This window comes from Hemitrygon akajei, chromosome 32 (assembly GCF_048418815.1).
Source record: "Hemitrygon akajei chromosome 32, sHemAka1.3, whole genome shotgun sequence".
NCBI lineage: Eukaryota > Metazoa > Chordata > Chondrichthyes > Myliobatiformes > Dasyatidae > Hemitrygon > Hemitrygon akajei.
In genome coordinates this window covers 9,050,723-9,074,530 of record NC_133155.1, presented here as the reverse complement: position 1 = coordinate 9,074,530, position 23,808 = coordinate 9,050,723, and the positions used below count along the sequence as shown (strand labels likewise).

The 23,808-nt window shown below is 42.3% G+C and overlaps 1 protein-coding gene across 7 annotated transcripts in view; it reads right to left on the bottom strand.

Annotated features, from left to right (window-relative positions):
* Window positions 1-627: 627 nt before the first annotated feature.
* Window positions 628-23,808, bottom strand: part of LOC140719656 (uncharacterized) — a 368,820-nt gene continuing 345,639 nt past the window's right edge. For 6 of the 7 annotated variants that reach the window (XM_073034431.1, XM_073034429.1, XM_073034434.1 and 3 more), the window contains exon 3: window positions 628-3,100. In XM_073034431.1, the coding sequence (XP_072890532.1) occupies window positions 1,179-3,100 (1,922 nt within the window). In that variant the 3' untranslated portion in view covers window positions 628-1,178. Of the gene's footprint in view, window positions 3,101-6,780; window positions 7,012-23,808 lie in introns of those variants that run through there. The other variant, XM_073034436.1, reaches the window with a different exon arrangement.

Genomic DNA, 23,808 nt, shown 5'->3' with positions numbered 1-23,808 from the left:
TTGTGTGATGTGCTTTAAAAGACTAAACATTTCACAGTCTTTGCTAGTTTGAAAAATAGTGGCATATGTACGTGCAGCACTCTAGCTGCCAGCAAACTGAATTAAATTACCGAGTAACTACACTACATCTGTCCCAGAGACGTCTTCAATATGTTAAAATCATAACAATTTATGATCTAGAAAGAGGTCATTCATTGCATGTAACTATTCTGAGATCACATCAGCTGGGATCATTTAGTATCTCATTAGAGGGAATGACAGATAATGGATGAATTCCTGCATGGTCTCATCAGTTGGTGAAATGTTGGGGTACACCACATTCTGATTTGGGCATTAGCCAATGGACAGCACTCTCTGAGTCAGAACATTTTGATTCAAATCCCAATCCTGGGACTTGAGCACAAAATAGTTCCTGTACAGTTCAACGTTTCTTACCCTTGAATCCAACTCAATTAACGTTTGTGAATATCTCAGGGTATTAAGATAATTCAAAATACATAAAACCTAACCAGTACAAAAGAGACATTTACTTGCACTACATCATTTATCCTTCAGCCTTCTTCTAGTCAGCATAACATTACTACAAATTAAATTGAAATTTAAAATTCAAGCAAGTTGCAGTGGCGATTATACCATTCCTCAAAGTTTTAATTCTCAGTAAGTATACAGTGTACACAGTTGTCAGAATTCACAATGGAACACCACTAATCATGTATTGCACTTAAAAGATACGATTATAATAATTAATATACAACTGTGTAATATTGATAGATTGTTTCTGTCAATGGTATAAATGTGAAAAAAGAACAAGAAATGCTTCCTTACACAGAACATTACTCAAAAGTAGCACAGGGAATACAAGTGTCACGTACATCATATCAACTTTCATTGACAAAACTTTTGCCTCTAACTGATCATTAAAAAAAAACAGTTCCACATTTAGTCCCTTATAGCGTAAGCTGAAAATGTGCAGTCATTAGGGAAAACGTCTGATGTTTGTGGTTGTTATACTATGCCGATTTTCATCCAGAGGCTTTTCTTTTATACTGGAAAATGGTAGCAACATATAGCACTTGTGTGTGTGTGTGTTTGTGTGTGTGTTTTTTTTTTCCAGTGTCCCTCTTGATACAGTTAATTACTACACAATATATAAATCCGCTAATTCAAGTTGATCATCGTTATGTCGGGCAAAGTAGGAATCCTGAGAATGAGGAGTGGATGTAATCGGTGGAATATAAACCATTGGCTTGGTTTGACGGCATCTGGATCCACACCTGATCATGCTCTCTGAGTTCCAGAACTGCACTTCCTGATGCTTGATCAAGGTATCCTTTCTTATATTCATCATACGTGTACATTGCAGGCACATTATTCTTGTACAGTGCCACCCAGATACTGGTTCCCTTTACATGCACGTGATAAGCAAAGTAGTAGACACCGGGAACTTGACACGTGAATAGCCCGGTTGCTGGATTGTAACCATGTTGTCCATTATACAAAATCCTATCAAACTTAATAGGAACCCCTGAAGGTGGAAATGACTTGGTAAGGATTGCAGTGAAAGCTGGAGCTACACGTGCAGAAATTTCTCCTTTTTCATATTTGGGCTTTCCGTTTCCTGGTATTGAGGCACCATCCACACCACCATTTACTTGCAGGCTAGCAATACCTGTTGTTTCCCCATTAACGATGATCCCGGGTGGGCCCGGTGGACCTGGAGGTCCAGGTGGGCCTTGAGCTCCCATCCTACCTGGTATGCCAGGGTGTCCCATTGGGCCCATTGGTCCTGTAGTTCCTGGTAATCCTAATTTTCCTTCTCCTGGTAAGCCTGGAGGCCCTGATTCTCCTCTGGGACCAGGTAAACCCATTGGTCCTCTAGGTCCTGTAGCCCCCTGCATACCTGGAATTCCTGAAGAGCCTCTGGGTCCTGGTTGTCCACTTTGCCCTGGTTCACCTTTGGGTCCTATAGGACCTGCTAATCCTGGTATCCCAGGAGCCCCTGTATGTCCAAAGTCTCCTTTCGGACCAATTTTACCTGGTGCTCCTGGAAGTCCTGGTAAACCCCTTTCCCCAGGTATACCAGATTCTCCAGGTACACCACTATATCCCTGATCCCCTTGTCTTCCTTTTGGCCCTGGAGGCCCAGTAAACCCAATTTTACCTTCAGGTCCTGGTAGACCATGCTTCCCCATTAAACCCTTGGATCCCATTGGCCCTGGATAACCTTGTTCACCCTTAGGACCTGGTTCACCACGTAAACCATTTACACCTGGTTCACCCTTGGGTCCTGGAGCACCTGGTGCACCAGGAGGCCCTCGCTGGCCTTTTATTCCATTCATTCCTGGTTTTGCATACCCTGGAACTCCAGGCAAACCCCTTGCACCTGGTGGTCCAGGCTCACCTTTATACCCTGCAGCTCCTGGCTTACCTGTTAATCCATCTTGACCTGGTTTTCCTATGCCATCCAATCCTGGCTTCCCTGCAGGACCCTGAGGACCAGGAGGCCCTGGTGGGCCAATTTCTCCCCTTGGTCCTGATTCACCTTTTTCACCAGGTACACCTGGTAAGCCATTAATTCCTGGTTTTCCAATACCAGGTAGACCTGGGGGTCCAGGTTTTCCTGGAATCCCTTCCTTACCTCTTGGACCTGGAATACCTGGTTTTCCATATCCAACCTCACCTTTGGGGCCACGTTCCCCAGGAGCTCCAGGTTCTCCTTTCTCACCAGGTTCTGCTCTAGGCCCTGGAGCACCAGCAACCCCCGGGGGCCCTTGCTTCCCAGAGACAGAAAGCCCCACAGGCCCAGGTAACCCTGGAATCCCAGCTGGGCCTCGTGGACCTAGATCTCCTCTGGGTCCTATGTCGCCCTTAGGGCCAGGAAGTCCTATTATTCCTGGCTTACCAGGTGTTCCTGGCCTTCCTGGTTTTCCAAAGCTCGAAAATCCTGGGGCCCCTGGAGGGCCGGTTCGGCCTGGTTCACCCGGTTTGCCATATCCTGGTTTGCCTGGCATCCCTGGCGGCCCAGGAGGTCCTCTTGGTCCAGGTTTTCCAGGAGCACCTTTATCACCCTTGAGATCCGAAGGTAGAATCACTGGAATTTCTGTCACAATAAAATAAATATAAAACCAAGTCAAATTATGAATCTACAGATTTATTTTGGCATAGAAGGTGACCAACCATCCCATCAGGTCTATACCAACATCTTATAACTCTCAATATAACCGCCACCTCCTGCCTCCCCCCCCCCCCCCCCCACCCACCTACCACCTTTCCTCTTGAACTCAAATTAATCTCATACCTGTCCAATTCTCTTTTGAATGGACTGACAGAGGGCTTCCACAGGGCTTACAGGCAATACACTTCTTGTTCTAAGTACTCTCTAGAATTAAAAAAAACTTTCCCTCTTGGATCCTATGCCTAAAATTTTAATCTTCCTGTGGCATTGAACTAATGAGATCAATTTTTAAATCTTGTGGACCTCTATCAAATCTCCTCTTATCTGTCTTCCTTATGAAGAGGACCACCCTATATTTTCCATTCTAACCATATAGCAATCAAGTTCAACGTACTTTTACTATGTTTCTAACCTGTGCCCCAGTGAATCCTAGAATCCCATATACTTCAACAACCACTCCCCCAGCATGTCTTTCCCCATTGAATAAACCATTAAACATGATTTTGTTTAGACCCTAGTGCCATGAAATATGCTGATAACACTATTTTGTAAAGTTATTTTTATATTCATTTTAACAGAACTTCAAAATTCATTTATGGTTTCATTGCCCACTACAAAATGCTGCCTTTGTTAATGCTTAATTCCTGATTTTAGCACAAGGTGTTTATAAATATATAGAACAGATATGAAGACAACATGGGACTTTCATTAATCCCATTGATATACTAACTTGCTGTTGCAAAACGTTTCACAAGTTTCCTGCCAGAATAGTATAGATATAATTTTACGTGCAAACAAACTCAATGAACCTGCCTTTGACCTTAAAATTTTTAAAGGAATCGTAAGATGTACTAACTGTGGTAACTTCTATCCTCGTCGCCAAAAATATGTGGTAACTTCTACTTTACAAAAGGACCACTCGACAATTTTATGGCCAAAAGAACATCTTTATCTGGGACGGCAAATGATATTTATAATACAGAGGCTTCCAGGTACCTCGTGCGGCATGGGTGGTGGAACTACACACAATGCACACCGGGAGTGAAAACCCTGCTGACCCCGGAACCTGCCTCCTGTTACCAACAGCTTCCTGATTGGTATTAACTTACTTTTAATAATACTCACATTACAACACTAACAAAATCTAACAATTCAAGAATCAAAGATTCAATGTACATTTATTATCAAGGTATGTATACAGAATACAAGTTTGAGATTTGTCCTCCCGCGGGCAGCCATGAAACAAAGAAACACCATGGAAACCCGTTCAAGAACATACCAAACAGCCAATGCTCAAAAAAAGAGAACAAATGGCAAACGCCAAGAAGCAATCGGACAACAGGTAGAGTATCAAACATTCAACTAGGAGTCCAGCAGTATTCAGTTTAGTTCAGTTCTGCCCCCTACCGCTAGCTAATGCAGGTGGCAGGACCATTGTTCACCGAACCACCCCAGTCCGCATCGATTATCCCGATCAAACCACTCAAAAATAACCCAAAAAAAAAGTAATTAGAATCCAGTAACACATGCAATATGAACCTCAAAGTCCCCCAGAGTAGGTCCATTGACTTGCCACAATGTGGACCAGTCCTGGCAGTGTGGATCCCAAGACTCCTACACGTTCCTCCAACAGCAGCTGGTGAGAGGGAGAGGAAGGCTGGTCAAAAGCAGGCAGATGGAAACAGTCAAACGTGCACAAATTGGAGCTCATCTTGAACTTCTCTGTCACTCATGCACTGGGCCCTCGGTCAACATGGAAGCACAAACGACCTTCCGAACGTCGCTTGCAACCCATCTCGAACAAACGGGTCTCCCACTGGATCGTATGCTACGACCAGTCCTCCCCAGTGTCTTCTCTTTTCATCTCCTCTCGAACAAAAGCTCCAAGCTCAGCCTTAGAGTCCCTCACCAGAGAAACCTCCCCTTAACCAGACCATCCTAACTGGATGGCACACATTTCTCCTCGCTCTTATCTTCAGCATTAACCTGAACATAAGCTGCAAACAAGCAGCCCGCACAGAACAGCACAAAATGAAATACATACAGCATAACAGTAAAAACTATGAACCAGGGCATTACACAATATAGCTCAAAGATAATTTGTTGCTAACAAAGAACTTTGTACAGGGGCCCAAAAATTTGACCTAAAGACTGGAAAGCAATGCTTGAAAAGTTGAACATCAGTAAAAGAAGAACTAAATTAAGTAGTTTAAGTGCAATACCAGTTGAAATTAAATATGAAAAGTAACCCCTATAACTTTCTGAAACTAGCTTGCAGTGATCCATTGATTGCAATTCCAGTATCTGCCACAATGGGGCAGAGCTCAATTGCACAAAGCTCTTCAGCCACTGAAGAAATAAAGGGAAATTTCTGTCAAATCGCAGGAGTACATTAAATTATGTTCAAATTAGAGTGAAAACCCTACATTGATAAAGTGCCTTTCCCATCCTCAATATTTCATTTTTATTTATTTATTTCGAGATACAGTGTGGAATAGGCACTTCCGGCCCTTCGAACTGTCCAGCCCAGTAATCACCCGATTTAACCCTAGCCTAATCATGGGGCAATTTACAATGACCAATTAACCTACCAACCAGTATACCTTTGGAACGTGGAAGGTAACTGGAGTATGCGATCACAGGGAGAACGTACAAACTCCTTATAAGCAGCGAAGGGAAATGAACTCAGATTGTTGGTAGTGTAAAGTGTTGTGCTAACCACTACATGCTGCCCAAATAAACAAAGTATGTGTGGAATAGAATAGAAACATAGAAAATAGGTGCAGGAGTAGGCCATTCATCCCTTCGAGCCTGCACCGCCATTCAGTATGATCATGGCTGATCATCCAACTCAGAACCCTGTACCTGCTTTCTCTCCATACCCCCTGATCCCTTTAGCCACAAGGGCCATATCTAACTTCCTCTTAAATATAGCCAATGAACCGGCCTCAACTGTTTCCTGTGGCAGAGAATTCCACAGATTCACCACTCTCTGTGTGAAGAAGTTTCTCCTCATCTCAGTCCTAAAAGGCTTCCCCTTTATCCTTAAACTGTGACCCCTCGTTCTGGACTCTCCCAACATCGGAAACAATCTTCCTGCATCTAGCCTGTCCAATCCCTTTAGAATTTTATACGTTTCAATAAGATCCCCCCTCAATCTTCCAAATTCCAGTGAGTATAAGCCTAGTCGATCCAGTCTTTCTTCATATGAAAGTCCTGCCATCCCAGGAATCAATCTGGTGAACCTTCTCTGTACTCCCTCTATGGCAAGAATGTCTTTCCTCAGATTAGGGGACCACAACTGCACACAATATTCTAGGTGCGGTCTCACCAAGGCCTTGTACAACTGCAGTAGAACCTCCCTGCTCCTGTACTCAAATCCTTTTGCTATGAATGCCAAATGAAAGGTTAAATAGATACCACTGCACCAGAATTTTATATTGAATGTGATCATAGTTTTAAGTTAAGGTGTTACAAATCAGAACAATTAAAATGGCAATAATTCAGCCAAAAAACTTTATGATTAGTAATTCATTTTATTCTTAAAACACTTCATTTCAGTTTCAGCATTACTGAATAAACAGTTTTGAAATTTGAAACTTAACTCTGCAAGTGCTCCAAAGACATCTGGTTTGCTTGTTCAGGTGCACTTGTACTCTGTGAATGTCTGCCAACACCAATCAGTCACTCAGCCATCCCAACTTGATAATTTTGAACTGTCAGTACTTTATGTGCTTTTGAATGGCTGTGTTAAATTGGCCCATTATTTAACCAGGTATAAATTAATCCCAAAGCCCTAGATAAGAACTAAAGAAGACTTTACAAATGCAGATGTAGAAATGCAGGAACAGACTCTTCCAAGTTCCAGTAACTTCTGACATGCTATTTTATAAATCAGTTCCATGCGGGTAAATGAGTAATATGGGTTAAAATGTGACAGGTCCTGAACAAACAACAGTGTGATTTGGCAAGTAGCCAGCATGTATTGCAACCCAGCTACCATGTTTTTGTGAGTTAGATAGAGAAGGATGTATCTCCAACACCCTTCCCCCACCAAGCATAACACCAGGAAAGATCTGATGATCTTTTCACAGTTCATCACTATTAAAGGTCTTGTATCATTATTTTAAATGTCTCTACTATCCAGAAACATTACAGACATTTCAAAAAGATCTAAATGGTTCTAGAAGTTATTAAGTACTTTAAATTAATTAATTGAAACATTATAATAAAGTCAGCTGGGTGGCGTGTAGATACATCTCTAACAAAGGAAGTGTAAGGTGCTCCTTCCCTCCGCTAGCCTACAGGACACCTACTGGACAAAGTGTAGCACTGGTTTAGCCCCCCCCCTCCCCCCCAGATCAGTGTCTCATGAAGCCATGGGAGCAGGTGGTGTTTATGAGCAGCTGGTGCAGATCACAAGTCCTGGTGATGCGACCACTGACACCAGGCAGACAATCTCTGAAGAGTATTGATAATGGCTGGGGTCACCTGTGTTATTAAGACACTGCCCAGGAGAAGGCAACGGCAAAGCACTTCTGCAAAAAATTTGCCAAGAACAGTCATGGTCATGGAAGCACTACGATCGCCTACCTCATATGATAGCACATAACAAACGTGTGAACTGTTGAGGAGATTAAGGTGCATTGGGGAGTTGGGTGGTGGGGACAGGGCACTGTTAGTGATCAGCTGGGGCTGTTCTTGTCTGAATGATATTTGCCTAACAATTCATGTCATAGATCTTATCGTTCATTTCAAAGGGTTCCATTTTAATATCAGAGAATGTATACAGTATACAGCCTGAAATTCTTACTCTTCACAGACATCCTTGAATATCAGAGAATGTATACAGGATACAACCTGAAGTTCTTACTCTTCACAGACATCCACAAAAACAGCAGAGAACCCCAAAGAATGAACGACAGAAAAAGGTTCGAACCCCAAAGCCCCACTTTGCCCTCCCACACACAAGCAGCAGCAAAGTGTCAACCACCTCCCCCACCCATTTCAGAAAACATCAGCGCCCACCACCCACCAGGCAACAGCAAAGCCCCCAAAGAGGTTCCACAATAGTGTAGAATAATTTGTAAAACTGATCACTGATAAGCCAGTCATGAATAGCTTTACTCAGCCTTTGTTGATAGCGGAATAGTTGGTGCTGACCAAAGAACTTTGGATGAAGTTAACTTGAGTGTTGATGGACATTTTCTGATGGCACTAATATGGATTCCTTTCATTTGATGATAATTGTCTGGGCTGTACTTGTGCCATAATCAGATTTGGTAAGTTTTCCAAATCATCATGCTTTATAGAGCGGTGGGTAGTTGGAACCCGCTGCCAGGCGTGCTGGTAGAGGCAGGTACTTTATAAACATTTGAGAGAGTCTTAGATACGCACATGGATGATCGTAAAATAGAGGGCCGTGTGGGAGGGAAGGGTTAGATTGATCTGAGAGTAGGTTAAAAAGTCATGATGTTGATGGTAATAAACTAAAATTTAATAAAAAGCAAACAAGTTTCCTACAGGTACATTTTAAATAAGGAGTGGTAACTTCACTCGAAGACTGGGATTGCACTAACACTGACATAGAGCTGGCAAGCACCCAGCCGCTCAGCTTGGAACATCGTTGCTCTGCTGCTGAACCCAGTGATGGGGCCTGCAGCAAAGCATCAGGTTAGACACATGTGGCGTTTTATCTTCAGCTTGTCTCGGACTTCAGAAAGCCAGAAGTCCGAGACAAGCTGACTGCTGTATTGCAGTTTGCCAGAGGCTTTCTGCAGAACTGATGGCTGGTGATTAGGGCAATTTACCAAATTACTTTGTACTGCTTTCAATGCCGTGAGTGAGTATTAATATTATTGTATTATACTCCAGTCAGAAGTCAGACAGGTCCTGTTCAGAAATGAGCCTTTATCTAAAGCAGTGCTTTCCAACCTGACCCCTCAGTTAATGGTAGGGGTCCATGGCATAAAAAAAGTTGGGAACCTCAGATTAAAAGTATCTATTTTGTGTATGTTGACAAGTTAAGATGTTTATTTGTTTGTTTGTTCATTTATTTTCTTGCTTATAGACTAACAAACAGTGTGGAATAGGCCCTTCTAGGCCTTTGTGCCACGCCACCCAGTAATCCCCCAATTTAACCCAAGCCTAATCACGGGACAATTTACGATAGCCAATTAACCTAGCAACCAGTACATCCTTGGACTGTGAGAGAAAACTGGAGCACCCAGAGGAAATCCATGCGATCATGGGGAGAACATACAAACTCCTTACAGGCAGCAATGGAAATTGAGTCTGGGTGGCCAGTACCATAAAGCATTGTGCTAACCTCCATGCTACTGTGTACCCTTATCCATGATAATGAGCAGAATTTAACAAGACGGAGTCTCCCAACATTCTAAGACAACTGAAATTTGTTTTGCAGTCCTCAACTATAGTAAACTCTGAATAACATTTAACATCTAAAAACCATCCAATGGAAATAGTAAATCCAATAAATACTATTTTTATCTAACGTTGGAGTGGGCATTATATGGCAGCTATGTAACTTTTATGTAATAACTGGTACATTTGGCCATCCTATACCTGCCACTGCTTTGAGTAATGACTACCTGTTGGTCCAACATCAAGTCAACATGAGTTGGCGCGTAGCCTAGTGGATAAGGCATTGGTGATCTGAAGGTCGCTGCTTCGAACCTCAGCTGAGGCAGCATGTTGTGTCCTTAAGCAAGGCACTTAAAACAACACATTGCTCTGCGACGTCACCAGTGCCAGCTGCTTGGGTCCTAGTGCCCTTCCCTTGGACAACATCAGTGGCGTGGAGAGGGGAAGGCTTGCAGCTTGGGCAACTGCCAGTCTCCCACACAACCCTGCCCAGGCCTGTGCCCTGGAAACCTTCCAAGGCACAAATCCATGGTCTCATGAGACTAATGGATGCCTAAAAAAAGTCAACATGAACTACCCTCATACTCCAGCTTCTGTGCTCTTCGGCATTTGCTTAGCAAGTGACAACAAATGAAGCAGTTGAGTGATTCTACAATTTTATGAATTCAGCAGGTGATGCTGGGAATGAGAATCTGGGTGAATACAATCCCTGAATTGAAATGGTTGAGTGATTTTCCAATTTTATGAATTCAGCAGGTGATGCTGGGAATGAGAATCTGGGTGAATACAATCCCTGAATTGAAATGGTTGAGTGATTTTCCAATTTTATGAATTCAGCAGGTGATGCTGGGAATGAGAACCTGGGCGAGTTAAAAGCCAAAGTCAGAACCAGCTTTATGTTAGCCCCAGTGCGAGCCACTCGTTGAATTAGGTCACCAACCTTTATTAAAAAAATGTACATGTAGGTGACCTGTTTGTCCAGTAGGAGTGGCCGAGGCAGGTTCGGTATTGTCATTTAAAGTAAAATTGGATAGGTATATGGACAGGAAAGGAATGGAGGGTTATGGGCTGAGTGCGGGTCGGTGGGACTAGGTAAGAGTAAGCGTTCGGCACGGGCTAGAAGGGCCGAGATGGCCTGTTTCTGTGCTGTAATTGTTATATGGTTATAACTTTATTAACATTTTAATATCATTCAGTTTTAATGAAACTCACTTTTGTTCTAAATGCTGTTTGCTTACTTTTAATGTTTGCACAATTTGTTTTTTTCCCCTCAAACTGCACATTGGGTGTTTGTCTGGGTTTTCTTTTACGGGTTATTTTGGGTTCTTTGTTTCATGGCTGCCTGTAAGGAGACCGGTCTCAAGGCATACAGTGCATACTTTGAGGAGACCTTTCATGAGTCCTGACGAAGAGTCTCGGCCCGAAACGTCGACTGTACTTCTTCCTATAGATGCTGCCTGGCCTGCTGCGTTCCACCAGCATTTTGTGTGTGTTGCTTGAATTTCCGGCATCTGCAGATTTCCTCATGTTTGCTTATCACAAGTCCTGGTTATGCGACCACTGACACCAGCAGACAATCTCTAAAGAGCATTGATCGTGGTTGGGGTCTTGTAAAGACACGGCCCAAAAGAAGGCAATGGCAAAACACTTCCGTAGAAAAATTTGCCAAGAACAATCATGGCCACGAGACCATAATCGCCTATGGCATACAACACAGCACTTAATGATGATGAAGAATGTCGTCTAGGTATCTAGGCTTATTGCCTGCATTGGTGCAGAGGCTTTACCTGAAAATGTGGGTGAACATTGGCAAATGAATGGGTGACCTCCTAAATGCCAGAAGAAGTTCCACTGGCTCTGAGGAAGCCATTCACCTTTCTCTCCTGTGGCTCGACACGTTGGTTATAATTGGAATTCGCAGGAAAACTTTCTGCCGCATCAACTATGATCCAAATGAGTTCATAGCTTCTGGTGATCAATTTTTGCAGCAAAGTTAAATAAAAGAATTGATGGTATGGTGCTGGAAACTGACTAGTACTAATTATAGCAAAAGACATCTGTAAACAACATCTATCTTGAAGCTACATGAATAAATTTACAGACATCTTTTGAAACTACTAGATAGTAGTTTACTCCACACAATTCAATGTGAGAACTACTTCCTGAATCTGATTTTGTGCCTACTGTAATATATTTTTTGATACAAATTTAATTTCTACATACGGGAATAGGTTATTTTTTTGATAGAAATTGGTTATAAAGTTTTTAATTCTATATCCAGGATAAAATATTTAGTTACATAGGTTCTGTACTGCTTGGAATTATTATCACTTGGAACTATTCAAGCTAGATGCCAGAAAACGCCAACTCCATGAGAACACAGCAACTGAAATAGGAAGCATAGTTACGGTTCAGAGAATTATTTATTTTATTTGACCTACAGTTACAGTGTGGAATAGGCCCTACCAACCCTCCAGCCGCACCTCACAACCCTGATTTAACCTCAACCTAATCACAGGGCAATGTACGATGTACAACTACCTGGTATGCGTTTGGACTGTGGGAGGAAACCGGAGCACCCGGAGAGGATCTATACATTCCACGGGGAAGACGTACAGAGACACCTTACAGGGTTTGAACTCTGAACTCCAAACTCTAACACCCAGGGTGGTAATAGCATCGTGCTAACCGCCACGCGACCGTAATGTGATCTTAATTCTCAAAGAGCGCGTCATAGAAACATAGAAACATAGAAAATAGGTGCAGGAGTAGGCCATTCATCCCTTCGAGCCTGCACCGCCGTTCAGTATGATCATGGCTGATCATCCAACTCAGAACCCTGTACCTGCTTTCTCTCCATACCCCCTGATCCCCTTAGCCACAAGGGCCATATCTAACTTCCTCTTAAATATAGCCAATGAACCGGCCTCAACTGTTTCCTGTGGCAGAGAATTCCACAGATTCACCGCTCTCTGTGTGAAGAAGTTTCTCCTCATCTTGGTCCTAAAAAGCTTCCCCTTTATCCTTAAACTGTGACCCCCTCGTTCTGGACTTCCCCAACATCGGAAACAATCTTCCTGCATCTAGCCTGTCCAATCCCTTTAGAATTTTATACGTTTCAATAAGATCCCCCCTCAATCTTCCAAATTCCAGTGAGTATAAGCCTAGTCGATCCAGTCTTTCTTCATATGAAAGTCCTGCCATCCCAGGAATCAATCTGGTGAACCTTCTCTGTACTCCCTCTATGGCAAGAATGCCTTTCCTCAGATTAGGGGACCAAAACTGCACACAATATTCTAGGTGCCGTCTCACCAAGGCCTTGCACAACTGCAGTAGAACCTCCCTGCTCCTGTACTCAAATCCTTTTGCTATGAATGCCAACATACCATTTACCTTTTTCACCGCCTGCTGTACCTGCATGCCCACCTTCAATGACTGGTGTACAATGACACCCAGGTCTCGTTGCATCTCCCCTTTTCCTAATCGGCCACCGTTCAGATAATAATCTGTTCTCCTGTTCTTGCAACCAAAGTGGATTACCTCACATTTATCCACATTAAATTGCATCTACCATGAATTTGCCCACTCACCTAACCTATCCAAGTCACCCTGCATCCTCTTAGCATCCTCCTCACAGCTAACACCGCCGCCCAGCTTCATGTCTTCCGCAAACTTGGAGATGCTGCATTTAATTCCCTCGTCTAAATCATTAATATATATTGTAAACAACTGGGGTCCCAGCACTGAGCCTTGCGGTACCCCACTAGTCACTGCCTGTCATTCTGAAAAGGTCCCGTTTACTCCCACTCTTTGCTTCCTGTCTGCCAGCCAATTCTCTATCCACATCAGTACCATACCCCCAATACTGTGTGCTTTAAGTTTGCACACTAATCTCCTGTGTGGGACCTTGTCAAAAGCCTTTTGAAAATGTAAATATACCACATCCACTGGCTCTCCCCTACCCACTCTACTAGTTACATCTTCAAAAAATTCTATAAGATTCGTCAGACATGATTTTCCTTTCACAAATCCATGCTGACTTTGTCCGATGATTTCACCTCTTTCCAAATGTGCTGTTATCACATCTTTGATAACCGACTCTAGAATTTTCCCCACCACCGATGTCAGACTAACCGGTCTATAATTCCCCGGTTTCTCTCTCCCTCCTTTTTTAAAAAGTGGGGTTACATTAGCCACCCTCCAATCCTCAGGAACTAATCCAGAATCTAAGGAGTTTTGAAAAATTATCACCAATGCATCCACTATTTCTTGGGCTACTTCCTTAAGCACTCTGGGATGCAGACCATCTGGCCCTGGGGATTTATCTGCCTTTAATCCCTTCAATTTACTGAACACCACTTCCCTACTAACATGTATTTCCCTCAGTTCCTCCATCTCACTAGACCCTCGGTCCCTTACTATTTCTGGAAGATTATTTATGTCCTCCTTAGTGAAGACAGAACCAAAGTAGTTATTCAATTGGTCTGCCATGTCTTTGTTCCCTATGATCAATTCTCCTGTTTCTGACTGTAAAGGACCTACATTTGTCTTGACCAATCTTTTTCTTTTCACGTATCTATAAAAGCTTTTACAGTCAGTTTTTTTGTTCCCTGCCAGCTTTCTCTCAGAATCTTTTTTCCCTTTCCTAATTAAGCTCTTTGTCCTCATCTGCTGGTCTCTGAATTTCTCCCAGTCCTCAGGTGTGCCGCTTTTTTTTGCTAATTTATATGTTTCTTCTTTGGACTTGATGCTATCCCTAATTTCCCTCGTCAGCCACGGGTGCACTACCTTCCCTGGTTTATTCTTTTGCCAAACTGGGATGAACAATTGTCAGTTCACCAGCAGTCTCTGAACGTGCCCTTACTGCAGGAAAGAAGGGAAAGTAAATTTTATTACTTTGTTTTATTCTTGCTGTAAAATGTTTAAAGATTTATGTATGACAAACTCTGTATTACCAGCTAGTAGAAAATTGAGTCAAAAGTGTAGGTGATTAACAATTGGAAAACATTGGAGGTTGCTATGGACGTTCGTTATTTATGAGCCATCTTTAGCCGTCTGAGACATGTTTGAGGCTTTGGCTTTGTACAAAGGAAGAAACATAAATGAGATTTGTTGCCAATATGTCTGACCTTCCTAAAAATCTGGAGAGCTATGTCAGAGAAGGAATGGTTCTCAGATTTGAATGCTGCTTGCATTTTTATTTAAAATACCGTAGTGAAATTTGGTTCCGAATAATTCCACTTTAATTGTGTCCTGAATACATATGGCACCAGCTGACTCAGCCGTACACAACCTTAACTCATAAATGATGAACAGGTTTATGGTCGTTCAAGTACCTTTTTTTCTGAGTTTTTATTTATTTAGCTTTTCATGAAATCTGCCTCCACCAATCCAGAAATGCCACAGCTGGAGACCGATCACATCCTCGGCCCAGATCGCTAGCAGGCTTGCTCACCACGGCGTCTGACTGGCAACTGAAAATCGAACTTAACAAGCAATTAAAGTTCCCTGACTTCATTGCATCATCATTATCCCTGAGGCCTGACACGGTTGTTCTGTCAGAAACCTCAGAGCAGGTGGTCATGGTAGAACTGACAGTTCCCTGGGAAGACCGGATTGAGGAGGTGTTTGAGCATAATACCAGGAGCTGGCAGAGCAGTGTCAGAGAGAGGGGTGGAGGGCACGATGCGAGCCTATAGAGGTGGGGTGTAGAGGTTTCGCTGGCTGCTCACTCTGCAGAACCTACTCTCTCCTCGGCATTTCCGGGGGCTGCAAAGAAAAGAGCCATCAGGACCGTCACAGAGGCTGCTGAGCGAGCCTCCAGGTGGCTGTGGATCAAGAGGTGTGACCCGTGAACCAGCGCTACTGGGGGACGCAAGCCAAGGCCTGATCAACCCTGGCTGGGTTGCCTGGACGAGCGTGTCTGATGTTGAAACACCCGATAACCCCAGGATACATCACTGATGCTGTGTCCCAGCACATCCTAGGATGTGCCTCAGCATCACGATCTCGCTCCAGTACTAATTGAAATTATAGTTTAAAATAATGCAGGGATTTGAAAGTAATTTAGGGAAGCCGGTAATTGTTCAGTAGATGCTGAGATTTCATGCTACTGAGGCCTATTTAAGTAACCTGAAAAATCATAGAATCTCATCACTTAAACATACAATGAACTGTAAACCTGGGTTTTGTGCACTTTTGGAATTGCTGGAAAAACTTGAAAGCTATTTGAAATGAAACGTGATTGCTGAGAACTCGTATCCTTACTCCAAAATGTCCCATGAGTGAAGAAACCATACTGCCAAATGGGATGGACGCCTCTCAGTTATGGTCCAAGTGGAATGCATTATTTATCTGTTGGTTCAATATTGATATAATTTTGGAACTTGAAGTGGGTTCCCTCATCTAGGAGATCTCAGTGCTGGGAGAATGAGACAGTTCAACTACAAGGTTATTCCATTCCTTAACAGAATTTTTCCGACATTAATGAATACAAAATTTCCCCATCACTCACTTTTAAAAGTAAGTCCAATATTTCATGTTTCTATTTACATGTATTTTTTGGTGGTGTAGCTATGTCTCTACCAAAAGTAGTGTAAGACTTTCCTTCCCTCATCTACCCCACAGGTTACCCTTGGGCAAGGTGTAGCACCTGCTTATCCCCCCAATCAGGGTCATGTGAAGCCATGGGAGCAGGTGGTGGATGGTCGTATGAGCAGCCGGTGCACATCACAAGTTCTGGTTATGTGACCACTGACACCAGGCAGACAATCTCTGAAGAGTATTGGTAATGGCTGAGGTCACCCATCTTGTAAAGACACCGCCCAGAAGAAGGCAATGGCAAACCACTTCTTTAGTAAACTACTTCTGAAGAACAGTCATGGTCAATTCCATGATCACCCATGTCATACGATACGGCACATAATGAATGAATGAGTCTTTATATGAAAAGAAACATGCTAAGAGTTTCCAAATGATCTAAAGCAGAATAATATTCCAGATACCGATGATGACTTCATCATTTAAGAACATTCTTAAACTCAGTTATACGAGGGGTGATAGATAAGTTCGTGGCCTAAGGTAGAAGGAGTCAATTTTAGAAAACCCAGCTCATTTATTTTTCAACATAGTCCCCTCCTACATTTACACACTTAGTCCAGTGGTCGTGGAGCATACGGATCCCTTCTTTGTAGAAGTGGTCCACAGCAGGGGTGATCGATAAGTTTGTGGCCTAGGGTAGAAGGAGATGAGTTTTACAGCTCTCGTTACATGCACGTGCAGTTCAACTCTTTGAGTGAAAACGCAGAAAGTTTGAAGTTAATAACTCATCTTCTTCTACCTTAGGCCACAAACTTATCAATCACCCCTGCTGTGGACCACTTCTGGAGGTCCAAGACACTGACTTCCACAAAGAAGGGATCCGTATGTTCCACGACCGCTGGACTAAGTGTGTAAATGTAGGAAAATTAAATGTGCTAGGTTTTCTAAAATTGACTCCTTCTACCTTATCAATCACCCCTTGTATGATCAAATTTTTGTTTAGTCCTTTTAATCTTTTCATTTTTCTGTATTGATTTGTTTTCTCTGTGAAATGGATAGGGATAATTTTATGTTAATAGCGATCCAGGAATACTGCGTTTCACTCTCCATTTGTGAAACTATCTTCATTTGAGGTAAAAAGATAACATGAGAATTGATTTCTGAACGGCAAATTCCGTATCTAGGTATGTCAAGATATATGTACGGTGGATGTATGTCTCGATATCACACTTGGGTAGTTAATGGTTTGTGAGAATTGTTCGCTTTCCGCATTGAACTGAGACTCTTCTGCTTTGTTCACAACCGGAGTCAAAGAACCTCAGCGATAACCCAACTGTAACTTTTACACCATTTCCCACACCTTGTCCACAAAAATGTTAATTTTAACCATAAGAACATTGCATGAAACTTTTAAAAGAGTTACCTACAGAGGAATTAATGGAAGATCTGCACAGACATTTGTTGTTTCTCTCTAAACTTTATTTATCATGTCGAAGATGGATTAACACAAGCAGGTTTGAATTTTGAGGAATTTTGAAGGGCCTCAGCCTGAAATATTGACTGTTCATTCCCCTCCATAGATGCTGCCTGACCTTCTGAGTTTCTCCAGTATTTTGTGTGTATGTTGCTCAAGATTTCCAGCATCTGCGGAATCATCTCTAAAATGCCATTGGGAGTCCCGATAAATTGCCTCAATCCAAAACATTAATTCCCCTCCATAGATGGTGCCTGACCTGCTGAGTTCCTCCAGCAGTTTGTGTGTGTTACTTTGGACTTCCAGCCTCTACAGAATCTCGTGTTTATGAATTTTGTGGATTTAATTAACTTGCCTATAGATTTGACCCACTTTGCATTTTATTCCGATGGGAGGTGAACATTCCAAATATAATTTGTCAGGATTCATACTAAAGCAATATTACCAGATAGATCAGAAATGTTAGAAACAAGAACCTCTGGAGTATTCATTAAACAGACTTTGAATTTTTATTTCTGCTGCTGTCTTGAAAGGCAGCAAAAATATCAAGGAGCTGCTTACTTCAGAAACACATGAACATAGTTTAGCAATGAGCAGCGCATATCTTGTCTCTAATCTTCATCAAACATTACAACATTATTGATAGCTCAGGAACTTCAATTTAATGGGAGAAATCCATTTTTCCCATTCCTTTCAACGGAATACAAATTGCTGTCAGGGTTGGCCCAATTGAATCCCAGGAGTGAAGTGAATTCAATTGTTGACAGGGAAAATATCCAAGAATGAAACATTCTATGAAATGTCTCCCTGGGTAGTAATCCAGCATTGAAGACCATGTTATTTAAAAGTGACCACTTGCATTCCACAGATTTCTTCCCCATGTGTCAAATTCAATGTAACCATAAGGCATTTTATTATCTACCCATGGTTGCCCTGGCGACCTTTAATTCTGTTCTCAATCACATTTCATCTCAATCCCTATTAAGGGCCAAGTAAACACTTTCAAGAAGCAGCTATTTCTCATATATATTGTTCTATAGAAGATGTCTCTCCCAGTCTTCATGCTTTGATTTTGAGATGGTTTTTGTCTGGATTGTCTCCTGTGATGCAAGATGTAATTTCAGTAGGAAGCAGTCAGCTAAGGACCCGTCTGGGAATGCCAGATCATCTGCTGCCTTGTGCACAGAAAATAGGCCAACCACTGTAAAATTGTAATGATGCTAACTTTGGTTTGAACACTAAGTACCAGCATAGATATTTATCCAAGGTATTTTGTGATGTCTCGGACCAACTATAATGATGCCAACATTTATTTGAGCTCCAAGTACCAACACGGATATATATCCAAGGTATTTTGTGATGTCTCTGACAACCCTTTGTCTTGTATGCTAGACATATTATTCATGTGGAAAAACTTAGTCCAATCAACACTTTCATGGCTCGGTAAAATGGCAGCTCTGGTCCATGTCAAGAAATATAATTTAACCTATTATAAATTAAACGCTGATCTGGTACTATGTGGTCTGATCTGGTTTCCAAAAAGAAAAAAAAAACCCATCTCAATTTACTCGGCAGCTGTGCCACCTCCAAAAGAATTAATTCAGGTTTAGAACCTTGCTTTACACAGAAACTCTCAGTTATGCCTTTGATATTCACATTTGGCTTCTATGTCCGTGACCAGTTCCAGCACACTGCCCAGCTTGAGATGAATTATTTGTGCTTTCAGTGTAGTATTAGTGGATGCTGCATTTCCTGACATGTTTTCTTTAGGATTAAAGCTTAAACTAAGACCCATGTACCTTTCATAGATAATATAAGATCCTGTATGCATGATTCGAATACCATGGTAAGGATGATTTCTCTAGGTGTTCTCACCAACAGTTATACTTAAGCTGATACTAAGACAGATGCACTGGCACATTGCTAATTATAAGAAAATGCCGAGTGCAAAATTGGATGTTGTGTTACATACATTTAAGAATCAGAATCTGGTTTGGTATTCCTGACTGTCACTTGGGGGTTGGCTTCCTAGCGGGTCGAAAGCCACTTCCGCCATGTAGGTCATTGATTGGTTTGTTTAAAAGCTGCGGCAGCCCTTTCCCATTGGTTGTTTTGTGCGCCACAGCACCAGTGCCCAGTTTCAAGCACCTCAGAGGTATAATGCAGGAGGCTCGGACTCCTTCCATCGTCCCCAGGGCACGGTGACCAGGTACGCACTCTTAGCTAAGTATCGACTTGTTGAATACTTAGTTTTGTGGTTTGTGTAACTTGGGGAACTCAGATGTTGGGTCAAATCTTTTACTGTTTGTAAATAAATGTTAAATATGCTTATTCATAATTAGTGTCTTCTGTCTCGCTCAGCAAATCCGTTCCACATTACACTGACATACATTGTGAAATGTGTTGTTTTGCGGCAGCAGTACAGTGCAATACATAAAAATATACTGTAAATTACAATCAGGTAAAAAATTCAATAAAGTGAAGATGCATTCAAATATGATGAAATGAAAAGTTTCTAAATATCAAAGAATTACTAAGAAGAGCAGAAAACTGAAAGGATCTATATTATATCAATATTTGCTTTTCAAACATCATCAGTTCTCTTAGGTACATTGTCATGCAACTTTCTGAAATGGACTATAGAATACCAAGTCAAAGTTTAGTTGTTATTCAATCATAGATGAATACTCCTGAACACAGCCAAACGAAACAGCATTACTCCGAGCCAAGGTGCAAAACACAGTACCAACAGTCATACACAGCACAGAGCACATATAACACATACAAGATATAAGTAAAATACAGTTACACAAAAAACATAGTCTAATACCCTGAGTCCATGAATGACACAATACCGCTTGTCATCTGCTGAGTGAACACCAGGGGGCAGCACCAACACCAGCTTGGATGCCACGCCTCACCATCTCTGGTGGAGGGCACTGACTCCAATGCCTCTCTCCTGGGCCGCTGTAATCAGCTGACACTGCAACGTGAGACCTAGTCCTTACTACGACCGAGGCCATGCAGCTCCCCTGCCGCCTGCCCCAGCCGCCCGCCAACAAATCCGTGGAAAGGACTGGCACCACTCCACATTAGAAGTGGCCAAAGGGTGTTGTGATCACAAGAAAAGCGACTAAGATGGTCACTTGCTATTAAACTGCACACTGTCTTCACGCATCGACTCCTCTGGCACAGGCAGCAGCACGATCCGCACCTTCAGCTTCTCCGTCAACGAGCAACTCACTGATGGGGTAAGACCTGCAGTACTTTAAGTTCTTAATGTCCAGAATGGTCTTACAATTGTAAAAAACTACATTTATAAAGGACAATAGAAGCATAGAAGCCGCTGCAAGATAACACATCGGCATCTTACCGACTCCTTGTACCTAGCAATAGAGAAAACTCTTAATCCTTTATTTTGCTGTCAGCTTGTTTGAAATTCCAGTCAAGCTAGCCAGACAAATTACAAAGCTCTCTGTGGCTACCTGGATCATGTCATGTAAACATTACCCAACTCTATTCTGCAATGGCTAGGCAAAAAAAAAGTGTCAAACTTTTAGGCTGGAGAACTCTTTCAATGTTACAACAATATCACCAATGTTTTTCCATTAAATCAGATTATAACACAAATATTGCCTACTGAAGTAATCCTTCAATCCTGTACCACTTCTGTGAAGGCAACACTTTTGCCTACAGGGTCTACCAGATCAGTAAGTGAGCTGGGCCTCAGAACCCATTGCTCTTATAAAAATAGGTTTCATTCACTCTCTCTCTGCAGATCCCCACCATCCAGGTCATACTCTCAACCATCAGGTTCTTGAACCAAAGGGGAGAACTTCACTCAACTTCACTTGCCCCATTATTGAAATGTTCCCACAATCTATGGACTCAAGTTCAGGGACTTTTCATCTCAAGTTCTCAATACTTATTGCTAATTATTTATTTTTGCATTTCTACAGTTTATTGTCTTCTGCACTCTGGTTGAATGCCCTAGTTGGGAAGTCTTTCATTGGTACTGTTATAGTTACTAATCTATAGATTTGTTGAGTATGCCCACATGAAAATGAATCTCAAGGTTGTATATGGTGACATATATGTACTTTAATAATAAAACTTAATTTAAACTTTTTATGAAGAGTTCAATGCCTGTGTATCCTGAATATAATTTCTCACCTTGGGTATGTTGTTAGAAGAACATTTCCATCCCTTCAATGTGGGCAGCAGTAAATGACTCACATGCTTGATGAACAGCTCAAGCCAGACAGAACAGCTGCCTTTATTATTATTTTTCCTGATAAACCATAAAACTTCTGCACTATCTCATGTAATACTCCTGAAGTCAAGTCTTTTAGAGTCTTAGAACACTACAGCACAGAAACTTGCCCTTCGGCCCATCTAGTCCATGCCAAACCATTTAAACTGCATAGGCCCATTGAACTGTACCTGGACCACTACCCTCCATACCCCTCCCAACCACATAGCTATCCAAATTTCTCTCAAATGTTGAAGTTGACCCTGCATTCACCACTGGGCTGGCAGCTCATTCCATACTCTCACTGCCCTCTGAGTGAAGAAGTTCCCCCTATGCTGCCCTTAACCTTTCCCCCTTAACCCATGACCTCTAGTTCTAGTATCACCCAACCTCAGTGGAAAAAGCCTGCTTTGCATTTACCCTGTCTATACTCCTCGTAATTTTGTATAACTCTATCAAATCTCCCCTCTATCTTCTATGTTCCAGGGAATAAAGTCCTAACCTATTCAAACTTCCCATATAACTCAGGTCTTCAAGTGCCAGCAATCCTTGTAAATTTTCTCTGTACACTTTCAACATTAGTAAATCTTTCCTGTAGGTAGGTGACCAAAACTGCACACAATACTGCAAATTAGGCCTCACCAATGTCTTGTACAACTGCAACGTAACATCCCATCTCCTGTACTCAATACATTGATTTACAAAGGCCAATGTACCAAAAGCTTTCTTTACAACCATATCTACCTGTGACACCACTTTCAAGGAATTCGGGATCTATAGTCCCAGATTGCTCCGTTCTACCAGACTCCCCAGTGCCCTATTGCTCACCGTGTAAGTCCTACCCTGGATGATCCTCCCAAAGTGCCAAACCTCACACTTGTCTGCGTTAAATACTGTCTGCCAGTTTCTCAGCCCATTTCACCAGCTAGTCCAGATCGCATCGCAAGCTTTGATAGTCTTCCTCGCTGTCCACTACATCCCCAATCTTGGTGTCGTCCAAAAATTTGCTGATCCAATTAACCACACTGAATCCAGATCGTTGATATAGATGACAAACGACAACATACCCAGCACTGATCCCTGCAGCTCACCACTAGTCACAGGTCTCCAGTCAGAGAGGCAACCATCAAGTACCACTCTCTGGCTTTTCCCTCAAAGACAAAGTCTAATTCAATTTACTACCTCATCTTGAATGCCAGGGGACTAAATCTTCCTGACCAGTCTCCATGTGGGATCTTGCCAAATGCCTTGTTCAAGTTCATGTAGACAACATCCACTTCCTTACTCTTCATCAACTTTCCTGGTAACTTCTTTGATAAAATCATTAAGATTGGTTAAACATGACCTACCATCCACAAAACCATGTTGACTATCCCTAATCAGTCCCTCTCTATCCAATGGCTTATATATCCGTTTCCTTAGAATACCTTACAATAACTTCCCCACGACCGATGTCAGGCTCACTGGCCTATAATCTCTTGGGTTTTTTTCTTAGAGCCTTTCTTAAACAACATAACAACATTAGCTGTTCTCCAATCCCCCAGCACCTCACCTGTGGCTAAGGATGTTTTAAATATCTCTGCTGGGGACCCTGCAATTTCTGCATTAGCTTCCCACAGGGTCAAAGGGAACATATTGCCAGATCTTGGGATTTGTCCACCTTAATTTGCCTCAAGGCAGCGAACTCCTCCTCCTCTGTAATCTGTTTAGGGTCTATGACCTTGCTACTGCAAGGCATAACGTCTATAGACTCTGTGTACCTCTCCCAAGTAAATACAGATGCCCCATCTCTTTCAACTCCACATCTAGTTACCACTCAGACTTCCAGAGGACCAATTTTGTCCCTTTCTACCCTTTTGCTCTTAACATATCTGTAGAAGCCCTTTGGATTCTCCTTCACCTTGTCTGCCAGAGCAACATCATGCCTTTTTCTCACCCCCAATTTCCTTCTTAAGTATCCTTTTGCATTTCTTATAATTTGTT